This window comes from Rhinolophus hipposideros, assembly GCF_964194185.1.
Source record: "Rhinolophus hipposideros genome assembly, chromosome: 15".
Classification (NCBI taxonomy): domain Eukaryota; kingdom Metazoa; phylum Chordata; class Mammalia; order Chiroptera; family Rhinolophidae; genus Rhinolophus; species Rhinolophus hipposideros.
In genome coordinates, this window is record NC_138061.1 from 23249529 (window position 1) to 23265111 (window position 15583).

Consider the following 15583-nt stretch of genomic DNA (forward strand, 5'->3'; position numbering starts at 1 on the left):
AAACAATTGTTTTCATAAAAACTGAAAACAAAAACAAAAACAAAAAAAACTGAAAAAGTGTCCATCCAATAACACAGTAAATAAAAAATGAGTGTGTCACAGTTTCAAGTACTTTACCCCTAAATTAACACTGTATACAAACTGGAGTCAGAGGCAGAAGTAGAAATACTTTGGCAACACTGAGATCTGAGTTTTAAATCACTGACTAGCTAAATAAGCCATCTAACCTTTCTGAGCCTCCATTTTCTTCATCTATAAATTGGAAATCATATCGAGCAACTTTACAGCGTTACTGAGAAAATTAAATGAAATAAGTATAAGGTTCATAGTGGGCGCTCAACAAATATTAGAGCTCCTTTTCTTAGAATAATGCCATAAATGCAAGTAAATTACAATTATTTTTTCTACTGCTGGTATTCATCTTATCCAATTTTTATATTAAAAATGAATAGGTGGTATACCTATTCTCTGGCAACAAGTAAGGACTTGTTTTTGTTGCCAGTGGGAGATGGAAGATGTTAGAGATTGTTACAGGAAGTGAGAAGAGCCCATTTTTTGATGAAATGTTTTTGGACATTTTAATTTTAAAAAGAAAGCACCATGGAATTGAACTTTCAAAGTAAAATGTGTTATCTTTGGAAAGTGTGGGGACAGTGGTGAGTAAAAAAAATTTTGTTAAGTTGTCATCAATAATGGCCTTTACTTCTAGAAAAAGCAAACAGATATTGCTCAGACTAAAAGGAGCTAACTTCCTTATAGGCAGATCCCTTTTGATTATTATTTTTTTAAGTATATCAAGAATCTTAAAAGGAAAATAAGGTTTAAAGTCAATTATTCTACTATCTGCACTTAAGCATTTCAAGTTACTTTTCCTAAACATGAAACCTTTTATTTGATTTTGTTTTTAATACACGTAAGCAATTGACTGTCCCGTACTTGTATACCTAGAATATTTTGAAATGATTGGGGGGGAAAACATTACCTGATTGACATTGATGGCTATAGCCAGACCAATTTTAGAGTACTCTTAATTTAAGATCCTGTGCTTAATGAATGGCAAATTGAGGGTTTCCTGTCTTTTGTTTTGTTGTTGGTAGCCTTTTATTTTAAGTAAGACTGAATTTCATACCTGTCTAAGTGAATTCTTCTCTGGTATTATCTTCCTAGGGGGTTCGCCATTATTACAGTCTTCTCTCTCTGAGGAATTCTGTGAAAGAAAGTAAGCTTTAATTCAGTTCTCATTATCTTCAATCTTATTCTGTGGGAGTAAACTGAATTACATTTCTAATTCTGTAAGCTAGAATACCATGTATATTTATGCATTTATTCATTTGAAGATTTATATACATACAGACATACACTTATGTAAAGGAAAACATATGCTGATGTATATAAATAAATGTATGTGTCTATAGGGATCTATGTGGGAAGCATTTCGTCTATATTTAAGCACTATCCAGCGGATCATCTTCATTATTAGTCTGGTTTATTGCTCTTTGAAAATGCAGGTTGACACTGGACTACACTTAGCTGATAACAACTTAAACTATGATTATTACTTTTGCTTATTAATAATTAGTTTTAAACGACAGTAAATGTTTGGTCAGTACAAGTTCTCAAAGTCTGGATCCTAAAAAAATAGTTCTTTCTCTTCCTCTTCTCAGATTTGATTTTCTTTTTTTTATTGAAAATAGCATAGTACTGAACTCAAAACAGCATTCAGTCAGTGGTTCAGGATTAGGGTCCATTCTTGCCACTATCGCCTCAAAAAGCTGCTAGAAGACCCTAAAAATGTCAATGAGAGTTTTAAATACTTAAGAGTGAAAAGAAACAACAGTCCAACTGAAAGCAAGTTCAGAGTTCTCAATATCAACAGAGCAAAAAGGCAATCCATAGAATGGGAGAAAATATTTGCAAATTATATATCTGATAAAGGATTAACATCCAGAATATATAGAGAAATTGTAAAACTCAACAAAAAAATAAGCAACCCAATTCAAAAATGGGCAAATGACGTGAACTGACATTTCCCTAAAACAGCCAGAAAGAACATGAAAAGATGTTCAACATCACTAACCATTTTGGAAATGCAAATCAAAACGACAAGGACATACCATACCACCTCACATTCATTAAGAAGGCTACTATCAAACAAACAAACAAAAAACCCCCAGAAAATAATAGGTACTGGCAAGAGTGCTGAGAAATTGGAACTCTTATGCACCATTGGTGGGAATGTAAAATGGTACATTTTTGGAAGTGTGCCGCTATGGTAAAAAGTATGGTGGTTTCTCAAAAATTTAAAAATAGAATTACCACGTGATCCAACAATTCCAGTTTTGGGTATATACCCCCCAAAACAGAAAGAGTCTTGAAGAAATATTTATACATCCGTGTTCATAGCAGTATCCACAATAGCTAAAACATGGAAGCAATCCAAGTATCCATTGATGGATGAGGGATAAGCAAAGTGTGGTATATATATTCATACACAATGGAATAGTATTCAGCCTTAAAAGGAAGGGGATTCTGACACATACTACAACATGGATGAGGACGTCATGCTAAGTGAAATAAGCCAGTCACAAAAAGATAAATACTGTATGATTAGACTTATATGAGACACTTAGTAAAAATCAGAGACAGAAAATAGAATGGTGGTTGCCAGCGAGGGACTGGGAGAAGGGTGAATGGGCAGTTAGTCGTTAATGGGTATAGAGTTTCAGTTTTATAAGATGAAAAAGTTCTGGAGATGGATAGGGGTGGTGGTTGTAAAACATTATGAATATATTTAACACCAGTGAACTGTACACTTATGTACTGTAAATTTTATGTTATGTATATTTTACCACAATAAAAAATAATTGAAAAACAATTTGGTAATCATGTAAATGATTATCTGCAAGGCAAAATACAGGAAATCCAAATACAAATTACTTGGGTTCTATTTTCCACAACTATATTTGTAATGTTAGTATTTAAAAATGGACAGTTGATATTACATTACATATATTCATCACATTCTAACTGGGGAGTTACTCTATTTTTAGACTGAGAAATTCTTTCCTACACATGAGTTTATCTGAAAATTTGTATACAAGTATGAAATCATCAGTACAGTATAGGATCATAACTGTGTTTTAAATTTAGATATTAGTTATACTTTTTTGGTATGTATCAAATATTATATTTTAAAGATATTAAAGGATAAATAGTATTATATATATAGTAATTTTAAGGCCCTTGCACCTCTGTAGCTAACATCTGTGCTTCGTGTGTCACCTTTACTTGGCTTGACAATACTGTTCCTTTGTATATAAGGTGTTCCTTTTGGGCAAAAATCGCTTATGAAATTTAACTTGATATTTTACATTTGTGATGATCACTTTAAGGTAAAGGTCCCTAAAATTAAGACAAAGAAAACACATGCCATAGTACAAGCAAGGGACAAAGGCTCAGTAACTTAAGAGTTCGGTTTTTCTCCCCGTTTTGAAAAGAAGTAACGTAGACTACCTACAAAAAAATGAGGGAGAGATATAGTTGAGTTAATGAGTATAAAGCATTACAAATAAGGAAACTAGCAATGTATGCCATTATAAGAGATCAAAGGAGGGCAAAGGTCAATTTGTATAAAGACACACCTCTTTATTGCACTTCACAGGTATTGCATTTTTTATAAACATAGGATGAGTAGTAACTATCTAGCCCATGCCCACAATTTTCTTCCTCCTGACCCTCTATTTTATCTGATTTACGTAGGTGGGGAACAACTGAGGAGGTATTATGACAATGTTTAAGGTATGAAAGGAGAAGGAAAATTCTCCTGCCTGAGAGCAGAACATAATACTGAAGAGGAGCTCCTTTCCCTTCTCCACCCCATCAGAGCAAAGGATATATACATATACATAAGGAAAAAAACAAATATTGTTATAGCTAGTTCTTTTTAGATAGATTAACCCAATATTTCTTACTCTGGACCACCATGAGAAAGGAAATCAATACAAAAAAATCAATTCTGTTGTTATATAAAATAGAGGTAGCGACATTAAAAAGTCATGATATCAGGAGCAAGAAGTAAGGTACCCACCCTCCCAATAGTGAAGAGGAGAGCCAGGAATCCAGTGAATAAGAGATGAATAGCTCTAAGTCGTGAGGGTAGAGATATACATGAAATAGCCATGTATACCTAAGTGGTCACCTCAGTGGTTCTCAAAGCCTGTGCACTCTTCAGCACCTCCCAGGAGAGCTCAGCAGCACAGTGATTCCTTGTATCTTTATCTATGATGCATCTCAGTAAGCAATGTTCACAACTGCCCTGGGTCATCAAGCTAAATTATGTCCAATAAATTCCATTTAAGAGTAACTAATTGATGCAAGCAAGACTGTCACACAAATTAGCAGGAGAAAGATGAGTAACAGGATAGTTACATAATGTCAAAATATTTCTCCATAAGATACTTAATAATTACAAAAGGAAAAACAGTAACCTTACAGTGGAGAGATCTGGCAGACACCAATTTAACATTATGTGCCTCTTGATAGGATATATTGAGAAGAACCCATTATTACCTCTGAGGTAACGTTGCCTGAAACACATAACCTCCATCTGATCATGAGAAAACATCAGACTAAACCAAATAGAGGGACATCTATAAAATTACTATTCTGTACTAAACAAAAAATGTCAAGGTCATGAAACACAAAGAAAGACTAAGGAACTGTTTCAGGTTAAAGGAAACTAAAGAGACATAAAACAATACAATTTGGATCTGAGATTATTTGGAAGGCTGAAACAAAATTCATAGTTAACTCCTCTATACTGAAAATCTGAGCCTAGCAGGATGAGTAGTAACTACCTAGCCCATATCCACAATTTTCTTCCTCCTGACCCTCTATTTTATTTGATGTTGATAGGTAACTACTGAGTGGGTATTATGACATAATAGTATAGAGGACATTATTGGAACAACTGGAAAAATTTGAATAAGGTCTACAGATGAGCTAAGAACATTGTATCAATGTTAATTTCCTGATTGTTTCCTCACTTTCAAAATTTACATACAGAAAAATTCACTCTTTCTTGGTGTATATATAGTTCTATGAGTTTTGACAAAAGCATAGTTGTGTAACTACTACCACAATCAAGATGTAAAGCAGTTCCATCACTCCCCAAATTCCCTGGCACTGCCCCGTTATAGTCAACCCCTTTCCCGAATGATTTTTTTTTTGTCTTTTCCAAAATGTCATAAAATAGAATCATATAGTTATATAATTTTTTGAGGATGTCTCAGCATAACATATTTGAGATTCATTTGTGTTGCTGCATATAACAGTTCTTTTTATAGCCAAGTAGTATCATTATATGAATGTAACACAGTTTATACCTTAAATTTCCTGATATTGATCATTTGTACTGTGATTATTTGAAAGAATGTCCTTGTTTTTAGGAAACATAACAATGAAACATTAAGGGTAAAGGGTCATTATGTCTGTAACTTTCAAACAGTTCAGAAAAATAATAAGTAAATGGATGTGCGTATATACATATGTGTATGTATAGAGATAAAGCAAATGTGGTAACATGTTAACGTGGAGAATCTGTGTGAAAAAGTATAAGGGGATTCTTTGTACTATTCTTCCAACTTTTCTATAAATCTGAAGTATGTCAAAATAAAAATTAACAACTAAAATAGACAAAACAGAAGGAAATATGTTAAGAAATAGAAAAATAGAAGTCAGATAACAAGAATAAATTTTGGGGGGAAAATTCCATCAAATATAAAAGTTATATTCTACCACTTAACCCTAAGCCAACTAGAAAAACCTGACTGCTCAGAAATCATTCACAACACTGAGATGGAAAGTTTTGTTATAGTAAATTACTTGCAGAATGTGTTTGGAGTGACAATATTGTATAAATAGTAGCATTATATTAAAATATTTCTGAAAAAGATACTATAGAACTATTACCTTTTATATTAGCTCAAATATTTATCTCAGCCTGCACTTAACTAGCATGTAATTAAAGGGGGCAGAATAAAATCCTCACTGACAACTTTGAATTTAACTTCAACCTGAAAGCATTTGGTTGTAACTCCTGCCAAGACATCGTAATAGAGGTTTGGGTAGGAAAAGGCAGTAAAGTGAAATATTGCTAAAGCTCATGCATTAGAGCTCAAGAATATATTTTGGATAAAATGTTTCCAGAAGTAACCTGGGGGTAAATAAAAAAAAAAAAAGGGAGCACATCAAAAAGTATTCATATGATAAACTGTCTCAAAATCAAGGTATCCAAATTTAAAGAACTTTTACCATTCTCACCTATTCTAGGCCAGCTCTTACCCTCCGAACTTTTCTTTCCATTCTTCACTTAAATCCTCAGTCTATTATTTACTCTCCCACCTCTACTAGTCTAGACCACCCATTCTATGGGTAAAACCACCCTCTTACCCATTCTATACAACATTGTCAGAATCATCGTTCTTAAAAGATTTTACTCCCATGCTCAAAAACCTTTTATAGCTTCACCTACAGGATTAAGTTGAAACTTCTTAGTATAGCATCTACAATATGCCAACTTACCTTTCCATTAAACTCTCTTGTACCATTTATATGACACTATTTATTATTCTCCAAAATAAGAAAAACATGCCTGTGCTTTTGCTAATTCTATTCCCTCAACATGTAATTGCCTTCTTTCCTGATCTCTTCATCTACTAAAATCCTGATTTCAAGAATCAACTAACATGATACCTTCTCTGAGAAGCCTATGCTTATCTCCTGCCCCCAACTGAGATTAATTACTCTGAATTAGCGTTTCATTTCTATTTGGGCATTTATTCTTCATATTCTATCTTTCTATGTTATATCTCTATGTAAATGAGCTTTCTACCCCTACCGTACACTGTAAGTTCTTTCAGGGAAGGGCCAGTTTCTTTTTCATCCTCATTTTCCAGTGCCTCAGCACAAAGATTGAGAACATAATGTGAGTTTTAAAATGTTTGTTGGATTAAATACTATTGCCAGCTTAATCTTTCTTAAACATCACCACGACCACGGTGGTCTTTTTTTCCTCAAAACTTTTAATGGCTCTTTGTTTCTATGAAATCAAATATGAAGTTCTAGGCCTGGTTTTCAAGAACTTTCAGAATTTTCTGCTGCATTACATCAAGTTATTTCCCTCAACATACATTTTCTGCCCTAGTTAATTAAGCAAGTCTCTTCATAGTCTCATAAACATGTGATATGATCTTGAAATTTTCAGGCTGGAAGAACCTTTAATTCTAGTCTAGTTCACTACAATTACAAATGCAAGAAAATTAATATATTCAAGTCCTACCAATTCTTAAAGTGAGTTTCAACTATCATCTTCTCTTAAGAAACTACAATTACTCCATTTTACTCTACTGGAAATTCCTTAACATTTTTATCTTGGTCCACACAATTTGGCACTTAGATCATGTTTGCATGTTATTCTCAACTACCCAATAAGATTAAAAGCGTACTGGGCAAACTCTTTGTGGCTCCCTCTACCTCCCAACACATTAGATAATACGAGTATACAGATAACAAGGGCTTAATAAATAATCGAAATCCTATACCCACAATGTCCAGCTAGCTTAAAAACTTATTTTCAGAGCAGAGAAACTTCAAAATGATCGCTCAACTACAGGCCCTACCACCCCACCACTTCCGACGCCAGCATGAGCATTTAGAGCATGAGTTAGCAAGTTTTTGCAAATAATTTTACTGAAATGTAGCCACTCCCATTCATTTACCTTTTGTCTATGGCTGCCTTCACACTACAATGGAATAGTCAAAACAGAGATCCTATGGCCCACAAAGCCTCAAATGTTTAGTATCTGGTCCTTTACAGATAAAGTTTGCTGATCCTTGATTAAGAAGGAAGTTATTCTATGGATAAGCAAAGCATTCCTAACTTTTCAGAGGTTTTTGGTGTCGAAAGCAAGAAGTAGAGAGGTTTTGAGAGTAGCACACAGCAGTTTCATGGCTGGGGCAATATTCTCCATGACCTAGTAAGTGGCTTATTTACTGTTTTCAGTTATCTATTGGAACACACATTCCTGATGACACGGATAATTAAAAGTTGATTATATAATCAAATGAAAAACTAAACTAATTTACACAGTGATGAAAAGTCAAGTCACTCATAATGACTTATAATAATCTTTGAGTAAGCATCTTGCTCAAGGTTGGATGGTGTAACACAGCCTGAGCCTGTCTGAATAGACATCTGTTATAACTGAAATAACCAACTCCCAAACTAGATGTAACACTTCCACCTATGCCACATTCTTCATTGGGAGAATTCAGAGGACTCTGAAACCAGGAAAATTATATCATCTTATCAAAGCAGATAAACTGTGGTGAATTGTAACTCTAATTTTAAACATATTTTAAAAAGGAATCATTTGTTCATCATTATATAGAATGACAACCCACCTGAGGAAAAAAAATCTTGAGACCAATTTCTAATAGCTAGTTGAAAACATTATACAGCGATTGGTAAATTAGTAATTGGATTAACATTTTCCCCTTTAACTTATTATATTATTTGGAGCTAATTATGACCTCCAAATATGTATGATTTGAAATTTTCAAAAATAGGAACAATTATTTTTCTACAAGGTTAAAAGGTAATTTAGCTACATAGATAAAAACTATTCAAACTCTTCAATGAAAGGTAACAAAACTCTGTGTTTTGTGTGTGTGTGTGTGTCCATCCCTTCGTTCCTTTAAACAAATTTTAATTAATCCTTCTAGGATACAATAGGGAAAACTTAAGCTCAGAAGCTGACTGAAGAATTCTATTCAAGAACCAGTTTTAGGGAGGACCTAAAGTGTCCTCAAAAGATAATATTTGGGGGCATGTTTTCATGCACACTGCTTCTCCAGCATGTTTATCATCTGACATACTCTATTAAACCACAACCATTTCAAAGCCTCCCTACACTGCTAAACTTCAACAAGATCCACCAGTGAAAGCTTTTAAGAAGTGATATTTTTTAGTAATATACCAAATTCAAGCACAGTGCTAGGAACCAGATATAATGGAAAACACTTTCTGGGACAACCAAACACACAGGACTTCCATTAGTACTGCCTTACTCCCATGACAGAATTTGAAAAAATGCCAAGTAGGGTTTTCCCCCTGCTACACTGTCGGACACTAATTATAAAATACTACAGATGTGGCCTTTCTCAAAATGCAAAAGGATTGTGTATGTTTGCAAAGAACAACTATTTTTTATGCTTCCAAATTCTTAATCCTGTTTGGAGCTGTCAGTGGGGGTTAATGGAAGCCTTGGATAGGAGAATTCCAATCTGGTTGGCAGATGGATAGGTTGGTTATAGCTGCATAACTATGTCTTGCCTGCAGGCACAATTCAGAACACTGTTAAAGCAATATAAAGTCTCTGTCAAGCTGAACCATTTGGATCAGTAGCAAGGAGAAATAATAATAAAAAAGAAGTTCATTTCTGGGCCTTGTGCATTTATGCTAGTATGCAGAAACTGATTAATTGCCATAGTGTGCTGGTCTTCTATACCTCAGATTTCTACTTCTGGAGTAGATTTTGCATGCTAATATAATCATTCTCCCTCTTGAGACATTAGCAAATAATCAAATGAAAAACAGGATCATAATTTACTGAGATTCGAGCAATTCTCTATGCAAATTTGACTTGTTATTGCTGCTGCCTCGTTAATCTGAATGCCTTTGACAAACTCCTTTGATTTATGAACTCGTGACAACTCCAATGTGTATATATTTTGCTAGATTGACATTATCATTAAGAGTGGGTGGACTGAGCTCACATGAATGGCTGATTTTATTCGCTGGTGTCTGCTGCTCAACAGCTGAGCATCTCCTCCTCACAAAGCCCCTGAGCGTCAGGCTCTTCCCATCTTCCCATCCATTCATCATCTCGATGTTAATTGGCCCAGGCTTTAAGCAAATTTTCAACACGATTTAAAGGCACGATGACACTGATTACTGACCCTCTGCCATACGGTGCCTATTGATTAACCTGACAGAGATGATGAGCTTGAGGGAAACTAGGTGTGTGGGGACCTCAGGGGGAAAAATATATTGTCTATGCCAGCAAACACTTGTCATTACCTCACAAGCCAGAATTTGCACAGCACACATTCTTAAAACACACTACTGCTTTAACACCTACAGCTAACACAGAAAGTGCTTTCTGTATTCAGAGATATTACAGACATGTCATGTCAAAGCACATGACACATTCAGTATTTAGAAGAACTCCCCAGATAGACGGCTGCCTTTCAACCAATTATGCTTGTGCTGGCTGATGTATGTATTTCAGGTTAAATTCAAAGAAAGAGCTGGGTGGCCTGGTAGTGTTGTATCATATCAGAAAAGAATTAGAATAGGAAAACAAACTAGGTTCTTAAAAATACAGGAAGGAAGAAAGGAATGAGTAAAATTGTCTACTGCCATCCCACCAGTACTATATTAAGCTGCCATTCTATTAGGTTAGTGCAAAAGTAATTGTAGTTTAAAGGGGTAAAAATAATTGCAAAAATCGCAATTACTTCTGTACCAACCTAATATCATTATTAAAATAAGAGGTACTCTTAAAAAGGAAGAAAGCAAAAACCTGATTTTACAAATTATGTTTTCTGTTCTTTAAATACTGCTATCTGATTCCAACGGTCAAACTATTCCTGGCACAGAAATGACCAATAACTGAATATTTTAAGATAAAGCTAAGTAATATTTAAGTCTAACAAACGTACCCCTTACATTCTTGCTTGCCATTTGCAACAACTGCTGTACAAACTGCTCTACCTAGGGAAACTGCACAGATATCTGAAGTTAAGCTTTATGAGAAAACGAAATGCTTTCTTATTTGAGAAAAAATATGAAAGTTCAAAATGAATAGTTACTGAGCACACACATTAGTAACAAACAAAAATCTGCTTTAAGATATTTCTAGATCTGCAAATTTACACAATCAAAGTCATGCAGCACACTACCAGGGATCAGACAAAAACCATCTTTAGATAGGCACGGTTCTTACTTAAAACAAAGCTAACAAAATATGCTCCCTCTGGCCACACATCACCTTGTTTACTTACGAATCCTGGGGGGACAGCCAATATACAATTTTAAACACGGAGATTTTGGAGCAGCACTAACAGTTATTTCAAAGCTAAAATAATAGAAAACTGAAAAACAGCCCAGCTCTAGTCCCTATTACAGTGACATGGGCTGTTAATGTAAGAGATCTAATGTTTTTCAAGTCAAACAGCATTGGTGCCTGTTACACTGGAACATGTAGCTTACTCCCTAAAAGCCTGCCTCCTGCTCTTGTAAGATAAACAAGCTCAACTAAGCACTGAGATACTCCGATAAGAAGGACAGAAGAGACGAGCTGCACCAGAAAGTGACAAGACAAGGGCATGAAGGATCAGCATGGCTTTTGTTAACTTTTAAGTTATAGAATATCATCATAATACAGCATTTTAATATTTTACCATTGAAAATACAGCTACAGAAGAAGGACAAATTTCTACCAATAAATATGGGGACAAAAAAGGTAAAACTTATCTCGTTTTTTTGTGAATAGAAGAGATATTACACAGCTGTCTGAACACATTCAGCTTTGTGACTTCTTAATCAAAGCTTTGAACATCAACTTAGCAATGACTATGAGTATATAAAAGAAGTTTGTAATTATGTTAATATGCTCCACATCAAAAGTAATAGTCCACTTAAACTCTAAAGGTTTTTTGACTCTAAAGGCTTAATTTAAAAACAAACAAAAAAACTTCATACCTTACCCTTTCAAGTAGATTTTTTTACATTTTATTCTGCTTAATATCCCAATACAGTCATCAAATCACATCTATTTATAACAATGTGGCTTAATATTTTTAAAATCCCAATTGGCTTGCAAAGGGGGCATTTATATACTACTATAGGTTATTTTTCTCAACACAACTAAGATGACTATCATTCATTCATTCATGAAAAAAATGAGTTTCAAGCATATGTTTTCAATGTTTAAAACACAATGACAATGTACAAAGTAGTTAAACAAGCTCAGCAAAATGAATAAAAACTCATCAGGGGGATGTGGGATAGAAAGACATATATTATTAAAAAACAAGCTCACATCATGTTAGCAAAAGCATAAGTAGCTTAATTTATCTCTTTTACCTTTAAATCTATATAAATCCTAAAGAATTTTTTTCCTTTTCAAGATATAGCCTAACAATTACGTGTTTAGGACAGCTCCTTTCATGCCACAATTTTCTTTACTGCCATATTTACATATTTCATCCAGAGATCCTCTGCATATAGTTTTATGTGAACTAAGAGGCAAACATTTGCTTCTACTAATAAGGACATCTGGTTATTTTTGTAACTCAAAGACATCTGCATTCTGTAGATCTTGATTTCTCAAAATGGGATTGGGAACTATAGAACCCTTAGGACTTATGCCAAAATTCTTTCTCTCTGAAAAATAATTATGTCTGTCATCCTTGTTCCTGATTTTTTTTTCTGCTAAATGACTTTCATAACCTTGGATATCTTCCATGCTTTGGAGTTCCCATTTTATTACACTTCAACAATATCGTGAAATAAATTTAAAGCTCCGGTAAGTTGATAAACTGTTAATATCCTCAAATGTCTACCCATTTTGGAATGAAAATAAAATCATCCCAAGTAAATAAGTGAATTTCTGAAAACCATATTGTGCTAGGTTTAGATTTGTGTATAGGTGTGTATTTCTATTATGAACAATCCCTTATTTAATCACTCTCTTTTTGCTTTATTATTAAGAAATTATTTATGTTCTATACCTGAAACTAATATAATATTGCATGTCAACTGTAATTGAAAAAAAATTTCTTTTAATCTTTTCAAAAAAGTTTTAAAAAATTATTTTTCTGTGGAGTCATTATCCTGTGGACTTTTCCACTAATTACACAATCTTAATAAATTTTCAGGTCCTTAAAATTACAAATACCATCTCTTCTCACTGATTTATACAGACTTGTTTCCTAAGAGTGAAAAACATGGTCCAACACAGATCTTGAAAGGTATCCCTTAAAGAATAGCAACTTATCAATAAGAAATCAAACATCACACTTGGCTTTAAATCTTGCTTTCCTCTTAAAATTTCAAGTATGCTAACTATACTCCTCAGTCAGGATACTTGAATTTAAGCTATAACTTTTGCTTTTACTATAAATTCTGCTTTCTTGTTTTCTGCTCATTGCCACTATAGAAATTAAAAAAAAAATAACTATAGTGAGGGAAAATATGTTTTTAAACAGAAAACAGCTGATCTAATTCACACTGACTGCATTCTCATAGGTCTCTAAGTAGCCAGATACCAAGGTAGTATTGGCCTAAAGGATTTAAAAGTGAGAAGGCTTCTATTTCTGAAGGGTCAAAGGTTATAACACTAATTCATATCTTCAATTTTTCATTTGTTAATATTACCAAACAACAAAATAAAAATAAAACCAAAACAGATTAACCTGGAGTGCTACCAGGAGTAGTTTAATAAATTTATTTGGTAAGATGGGCTAATTTTACTGCCCCAGGGATAGACAACCTTATAGATTTGTTTTTTTAAAAATGCTCTTTGATGTGTAATAAATTTAAAGACTATTCTTTTTCTCCAATAGATTTTTTTCTATAACAATGCAATGCAAATGGTTTCTACTTAAAGGATGTTTGTGTGTTATTCTAACAAAATTATTTCTCTTAAGCTTATGGTCTTAAATTATTAGAATGCTAGAGAATGGCTATATACCTTAAATCTTCCATTTTGCTAAGTATGCAGAATTTTGTTTGTACATTTCTGACAAATCCTATAAGCAGTTTTGATTATGGTGTCTTCACATTCCCCACTATAACTGTTCTTAATCTAGAGAATCACCAGAAACCTACATTATTTTTTCTAGGATTATTTAGTAAGTCACTACAAGTATAAAAAGCAAGTTTTACTAGCATTTAGAAGGAGTAGAGTTTTCTTTGGAAATACTAATGATCCTTTGTTGATTAAATAAAAAAGTGAGAAACATTAATCCAAATGTTCTCAATTTTAAAGTAGGCTTTTTATTTAATTAAGAATTTTAGCATGATAAATTAATTAACGATTAGCCGATTTTAATTTGGCTAATTTTAATCAATACTGTTACTAATATCAATAGCATTTTGTGTTATGAAATGAAAAAAAATCGCTTCACTAATTTCAGAATTTGGTAATGGGTGACTGGTTTGACAGACATCAAACATTAGTTTTAATACCATAATATTTGTTCTTGTAGTACAGAACCTGTGAATACCATAATAGCCAACTTTGGTACTAAAGTTTGTTTTGCCACAAGTCCCTCTTGAGTAAACCAATGTACCTCTTGCTCCTGTAGACAATGAAGAAAACAGTTGACTTCAAAACGGGTTGCCTATCACTGACTGCTGTACACAGGACATTCGGGGTAGTGGTCAGTAAAGAAAGCATAGCCATTTCTAAATGCCAGTAGTTCCCAGCATCTCCTTTCCTTCTGAGTGGAATGAAGTCTGCAAACACTGACTGGTGGGTCATTCGACCCAAGAGGGCCTGGAAAGGTTTCAGGAATAACAGAGGTCATGTAATTGCCAAAAGAGCATTAGCCACTCAATCATAATGGATAATTAAATGACCTACATGATTCCTGAAATAGCTGCTCTATATTTGGTCTATTACTTGCGTCCCTCAAGATAAGCTACTCGTCTGGTCTGCCTTGACCCGCAAAAGTCCAACCTGAGCCTGAAAACTAGCTGCAAGCTTCTATTGCTTTGTAAACCACCCCAGCCCACCCCCGCCCCCCAAGTAGTCATGCCCCAGACTATGCTTTCAAGAGGACACACATAAAAAAAATCAATCTTGTATCCTTCTCCCTATTGTGCTCTCTGGAATACAAATGACTAAAGCAAAGAAAAAAATTAGTAAATTCCTGGTTTAGATCTTTGGGGGATAGAACGAAAAAACATAAGAACTACAAAGAAGGAAAGTCATGATAAAATTTTGAAAATTTTGCTCAATATGCCTCCAAAGAATTTTATATTTGATTATAAAGTTAGTCAGGGATATTTTTGCAGGCAGCAAGTCATTAAAACTCCAATTGCCTGGGCTGCATTTTTGATAGTGGTGGGCTATTAGACCTTTCTTGGCCTAGTTTTTGAGTCCATACAGAAAGCAAACTGCCTCTCATCTCAACAAAATGAAATATACATGGGACCAATTGTTTATATAATAATAGCAGTCGCAAAAGGAACAAGAATCTATATACTTCACATTTTCATCTCTTTGAGTAGTTCAATAAATAATCTCACTACATTTGATCAGAAATACAACCAAATAGAAGCCAGCTGCATGAAATGGCAAAAATGTAATAAGCACGCTTCTTTAAGAGAAAAAGGTCTGCCTGTGAGCCTAGAGGTAGCTGCATATCAAGCAAACACTAGAGAAAGAAGCAAGACACAAGTAACCAAAGACAACTCCACAATAATGGCAAGGGACAAGAGACAGGAGGG

General features: G+C 34.0%; 1 protein-coding gene across 14 annotated transcripts in view; it reads right to left on the reverse strand.

The window, feature by feature from the left end:
- Positions 1-15583, reverse strand: part of BTRC (beta-transducin repeat containing E3 ubiquitin protein ligase) — a 165687-nt gene that overhangs the window by 77008 nt on the left and 73096 nt on the right. For 6 of the 14 annotated variants that reach the window (XM_081074638.1, XM_081074634.1, XM_081074627.1 and 3 more), the window contains one exon: positions 1130-1207. The exons of the other annotated variants lie outside the window; for them this stretch is intronic. In XM_081074638.1, the coding sequence (XP_080930764.1) occupies positions 1130-1207 (78 nt within the window). The remainder of the gene's footprint in view (positions 1-1129; positions 1208-15583) is intronic. 14 annotated transcript variants of the gene reach the window in all.